Source organism: Gadus chalcogrammus, chromosome 1 (assembly GCF_026213295.1).
Source record: "Gadus chalcogrammus isolate NIFS_2021 chromosome 1, NIFS_Gcha_1.0, whole genome shotgun sequence".
In the NCBI taxonomy this organism is placed as follows: domain Eukaryota; kingdom Metazoa; phylum Chordata; class Actinopteri; order Gadiformes; family Gadidae; genus Gadus; species Gadus chalcogrammus.
The window spans coordinates 25,478,322-25,484,355 of NC_079412.1; the positions used below are offsets into that span (position 1 = coordinate 25,478,322).

At 41.1% G+C, this 6,034-nt stretch overlaps 1 protein-coding gene across 1 annotated transcript; it reads right to left on the bottom strand.

Moving 5' to 3' along the window:
• Nucleotides 1-605: 605 nt before the first annotated feature.
• LOC130386873 (ER membrane protein complex subunit 1-like) lies at nt 606-2,017 on the bottom strand. The gene is made up of 4 exons (XM_056595767.1): nt 1,895-2,017; nt 1,394-1,492; nt 1,090-1,186; nt 606-724 (listed from the first exon to the last, which is right to left on the bottom strand). Exons 1-4 carry the CDS (start codon nt 2,009-2,011, stop codon nt 606-608), a joined length of 432 nt encoding a protein of 143 aa, XP_056451742.1. The 5' UTR covers nt 2,012-2,017.
• Nucleotides 2,018-6,034: the final 4,017 nt, after the last annotated feature.

The following is a 6,034-nucleotide window of genomic DNA, read 5'->3' on the forward strand; positions in this document are numbered from 1 at the left end:
AAGCATTCACTTTTGTTAGACTCATTAAATGAAATGGTTTGATTTAGTGTATGAAAGCACGCACGTCAGATAAAGGGGGTTAAAAGGCTGAAAAGTGAAACATGCTTTTCTCATCAAAATACTTTCAGAAAAGCACATGAAATCCAAGAAATGCAAAAAGCAGAGAAGCACGTTACCTTGTATGGCTAAATCCAAATGCCGCATTGAAATAAAAGGACAAAAAACAAAAGGAGGATGAAGCTTACAGAACATTAGCATTAGAGCATTAGCAGTAGCATTAGCATCAAAGCAACAGTGTGAGAAAGAGAGATTGGACCGCTGCTGGAACCTCCTCCTGCCGTCACTCAAAAACTACAGCTGCCACAATAAATCAGCCTGGCCATTATCTTCTGCATCACTATAACTCTACAATGTAATGATTTAGGACTGAAATTATAACCTTATTTTTTTTTAATAATTTAATTAAAAAAAAAGGTACTTTTCTGATAAAGTAGGTTATCGTAAAAGAAAACAATTGTTGTGGATGGACTACAACAGGTTTGAAAGCATATTAATCAAAATGTTAAAAAAGGCGAGTCATTTGTATTCAAATCAAAATGGCTCCTTTACCCCTTCTTGCCAAACTCCCCCTCCAACTCGGCCTGCGTGCCCGTGAGAGGCAGGTCCACCATTTCCATGGTAACCACATCCGAGAGGGCCTCCTCCCTGGTCCACATCACACGACCTGCAAGCCAACCACACAGCCTCCATCACACCTCTGAAGAACGGCTGGCCCTTGTTCTGATGCTCCGTGGTCCAACCTTGTTAGTGTTGAGAGAGATATATATACATATATATATGAAAGAAACTCCCCATAAGGTAGTTTCAATCATGTATATATAAATATATCAACACTAACAAGGTTGGACATATGGACAAAAATTTGATCCTCCGTGTACACCATGGGATTATTCTCATTTTGTCATTTGTACAACAGTTTTACATTAGGTTACAATACTTCAGATGGTCACATTAGTAACAATCTGCCTGTATTGTCGTTCAGAGCTCCGGTTGAAGCGGAGAAGAGCCACTAGAGGAGGAAGCTCCCACCTGGCTGCTGCATGAAGGTGAGGGTCTGGTCCTCAGACTGCACCATCACCCTGTAGCCCACAGAGTCGTCCTTCTTCAGGAAGGCCTGGATGTACAGCTGGAAACCAAAGCACACAATCACGGAGGTGGACAGGGTTAAACGTTTGCAACAAGGGACGGCCATAGGGTTTATGTTTATAAAAATATAAAAACGGCTATTCCCTGATCCTTGGCATAAGCCATAGAGCACTTTAGTTTCCCTTGGGTTCTCCGGAATTGAAATAATGTTCTGTGCTCCTCAGTTTTGTGTAAAGTGTGGACTCACCTTCTCTGGTTTCCCACTGTTGGGGTCCACAGGGAAGATTATAGTGGTGTCCAGGAGCCTGCGACCAGAGTCTGCACTGTAGAGAATGATGGTGTTGGCCTAGGGGGGGTAGGGTGGAGACAACATATCTTAGCGACTTATTGTGTGAACAGAGGTTTTCACCATGCTTGTTTCGTGTGCTCTCGATATCGGGCTTATGAATCTCAAAACTGAGGTTTTTAGTGGGATACAAATTATAATATGTCAGATGAAAGAACACATTTTTAAATATACACAATTTTGCAAGACCCAAAACATAGTTTTTTAAGGAAAAATACTTCAAAAGCCATACGTTATTTCATTTTACAGAAGCATATAGCATGGACTTCATTATATTTAATACAAGAAAAATGGAAAATCAAGATGTCCATATCTTTCCCTCGGGTAATTTCAAAGAGCATCATCCTTGTGAACGATCAGTGAGAAACGTGCTTTCAACGTCTGACCCCCTGAGATTCTCACCGTTGTATTCTTGGTCGCCATGACAGCAGCAACAGTTTTCTCACCAGTGGTTGCAAAGGAAACCAGCAGAGACTGAAATAAAGACGAAGAAGGTTCAAATGGAATTCTCCCCCGCATTCAGCCGCATATAATGTTCTGAACTGCATAACAGATGGTGAGGTGAGGGAGGAATGACATACTGTTGATATTTGAATAAAACAAAAATATATTTTCTTTATAAATCCAGGTTTAACATTTCTGGTTATCTTAGTTCTTTTTGACCACGTATATGAAGATATGGTATTTTTAACAGAAAGATACTCTGAATCGGACCAACACTCAAACACTAACAAACACGTGCCTCCTACATAAAAGTGGTTCATTGATGATGAATGATGAAAAGTTGAGCAGGTCAATCAATCGAACAAAAGATTACCCAAACACGCGGGGAGTCAAGTACATCAAATGGTGACTTACCGGGCTGGAAGTCCACCTCAGTGTCACGACTTGGTATGTCTGTTGAGCTGCAGCAGCAGGTGGTGCGCGGGTCCAAGCTGGAGAAAGAACTCAGAGAGCGGGGACTGGGCTGCGGTGGGCTGGGTTGGACGTCAGGACCGGCTGGAAGCCAGGGGACAGCTCCAGCTCAATGGTCTGAAAGACAAGAGATACAAGAACGCTTAGGAGTACGGCATCGTAATCGAAGAGTAAGGGCCTGAATGGGTAATGTCACTGGGGAAAGGATAAACTACCGAATAGCAGGTACATGTGATGGCAGAAGGTTGTTAAACGTCAGCAAATGGTAATAGCTGTTTCCACTTCCGACGATAGGGTCTTCCTGCCTGGATGCAGTGGTAATGGCAATATATGTTGGTAAGATAGTTTGGTTAGGAATCCCTTCACCACTGACTTACCCTTCATTAAATACCCTATTTTAAACCTCGATTATCGCAGTTGAGTAGGTGTATCAGCTTTTAGAAGTTTGCTCTACACGATGTGAAAGGGGTTATGAAAGACCCCCCTAAATCAGTTGCAAACCATTCCCAAGAGGAGTAAGGCCTCAACAAAAGTTAATTAATCCAGAAAGGAATAGGGTGTTTCTAGAAGGTACCTGCAATGTGATCTGGTCATCTGGGCTACAGGTGGAGGGTCCAGTGTGTACAGCGACAGAGTAGCCACATCTGCGCACAACGAAACCCCTAGGCCCACTACAACACAGTTAGCCAGCCCGGTCCGACAGCCAACGGAGCTTTCCAACCTGAACCTAAAAGAATAGACCCGCGAAAAGCATTTTACATGAATGAAATTCGTTCAGACATTCAGAAATTGCATGAGCACTAATAGTCATCTTTTTTAGCATGACGATGCAGGAAACCGTCAAAGAGTATGAACTTACCTGCTTAAGGATCTCCCCGGTCTTCAACACTAAGAAGTTACAATCAAAAGGTGGGAATTGGGAACCACACCCAGGACATAGACGTGTCCGATCTCCCTCAGAGTAGACAGTCTGTAACTGAACGGTCTCACTGGGGGAGAAAAAAGAGGTTCAGTTCATGGTTGATCACCTATTACTAGGCGTTATAATGGAGTTATTTAAGATCACATTCCATACTATGTTTTAAGCTTCTTGAATAGGGGCACAATACATTCAAAAGTACAGCATAAGAACTTGTAATAGATTAGGCAATACTGGGGGGATTAAGTGTTCACATTCTGTATTGATATTGCCCCATTACCTTTCAGGAAGATTCTCCAGCCATTTCTGATGGCCAGTGGTCAGGTAATGCAGCGAGATGGCTGCTTTCTTCAGCACGGCCACGTACTTCACATGAGCTCTAGGTGCCCAACAAAGCTTGATGCTTGGAAACTACAGGAAATCAACACTAGTTAATAACTGGCGCAATAAAAGGTAAAATACATAAACAAAAACAACGTGATGAGCAATGTGATAATCACCTGCCAGAGTCAGAGAACCATTTCCCATTCAAAACCGCCGACATTTATGTCCCACGAACGAAGAAGGCGCCCATCCCCGACCACGAGGGTACAGCGTCTGGAAGACAACAAATAGTTAGCTTTCTGTTATCTACCTATCTGTGATCGTTCCTTCCGTCTTTCTAGATTCACCGTGTCCATGCAGCAGAAGACTATCGATGTTTCCCTCAGGCCCTGTGGAGTCTACATGGCGCCATGCTGAAAACAAAAATGCATACACCAGTATTGGTTTGAGTACTATGACTACTTTACGACATCTGACTTTATTTCACAACCGTTAATCAAAAGCATTTCTTGGGAGGAGAAGCAACTGAAGACTGTCATGTATGGCTGCAGAAAAATCTGGAAACCAACATACTACGACTCACCAAGATCTCCAGTTCTGGTATTCACTGATGCAACACATTGCTCTCCGTGGGCCATCATCAGCCTTTTTAGATGACTGGGCGTGCATATCAAATACGCAAAGCGAGACTGTTCCTGCATATTGCTGTCGCCTGCAAAAAAAAAACATTAACAAAGGAGACGTACTCATAATAACAACAACAAACAGCACATGAAACATTGAGGAATTGTCGCAATGCAAGTGTTCAGTTGAGGAATGAACTTCTTGATACTAGCAAAAAAAAAATTAATTATGATTGTGATTAAGTGTTAAGCCAAGAACACTGTAATGATTATAGCTTCAGAGATGCATTGTGGGGGATCTCTGGGTATTATGATTATCCAAGACGGCTAACTGTTGACCTACAAAACAATGGCTCATAAAACGATTTGAATCACCACCTACTTTGTTCTTGTCCTTGGAAATGCAGTAGCATAATACAAAATTGCAAGAATTTTGGATTTTACTCGACAATTTCAGTGTGAAACCAATACATATAGCACAATCATAGTATAAAACGCAAACAGAATTTCCGGCTCAGACATTTCCTCACACTAGACTCAAGAACGATGTCGTTTCTTCTAGATGGTGGTATTTTAATAACTACATAGAAATACTATGAAAAGAGATTACAATAACTGTGAAACTGTACCAACGCTTATTGCAAAAACACAAAGTTTGCAGCAACATTTAATTCATAATGGCGCAATTACACAGATTATGCTACAACCCCATTCAGCACACTCCTGTGCAAATCTAATGGCGAGTGACAGGTGCTAGCATTAGCATTGAATCAATCCAAAATAACGCCTCTACAATACATCAGGAACTCGCGGGATCGATCTTACAGTCAAATTTCCAACTTGATCCTCAAAGACAGCACCAGCAAAGTTACACAATATAAATAAATTAAAACATAAAGTGAATAAATAGCCAGTTTAGCAACGGCTCGCTATGGCACTACGGGGAAAGAGAGGAAATATAGTGGTCTCTGCAGGCTCCACTTCCGCAGCTTCACCGCGTATAGGCGCCCGCTGCTGGGCCGGATGTCCATCGGCTGGATCTTATTCACAGAACATGAGAACAGTGTTTTGAGAGGGGTCTATGGGGAGCCGTGGCAATGGAAAGCTCCAGATAACATAATAATCACGTTATAGGAGATAGCTTTCTATGAATTCTAACATACTCATTTCCACTTTAGTGACTCGGGAAATAAGTATAAAGGCTATGTCTCTTTTACAAATTAACATGAATAAACTATGGTCAGATCTATGTTGTCTGGTATCTATTAAATAAAACCCTAACCCAGTTTGTAATTTTAAACCAAAGACTATGACAAAAGATATTGAGCCAGTAGTGTAGTTTGGTTAAATGTTAACCAATTTTGGTAATACTTTTTTTACTTAAAGCCATGTTGAATACCTTGATATACCTTGAATATCTTGAATTGAACAATGTCCTCCATTAGACTTCTGTAAAACAATATACCCAATTATTGTATGTTCTATTCTCTTCCTCCATGTGGTAAACCTTCACAAGTTCACATAGTTATAGTAAAGGCCGGGTACTCACTTATAATCATCCGCATAGAAAGTATTATTTTATTTATTATACATTATTAAGGGATTGGAAGTATACAGTACGTAACACAATCTGAAGAACCCGCATGAAAATTAAACATTAGGATTTTCCATATATTGGATTTGGAACATGAGCGCACCCTGGTGATTTACTTCGATAAACAATTTTCCTTCAGTGGCAGTTTTTTCCCTCATTATTTCAAG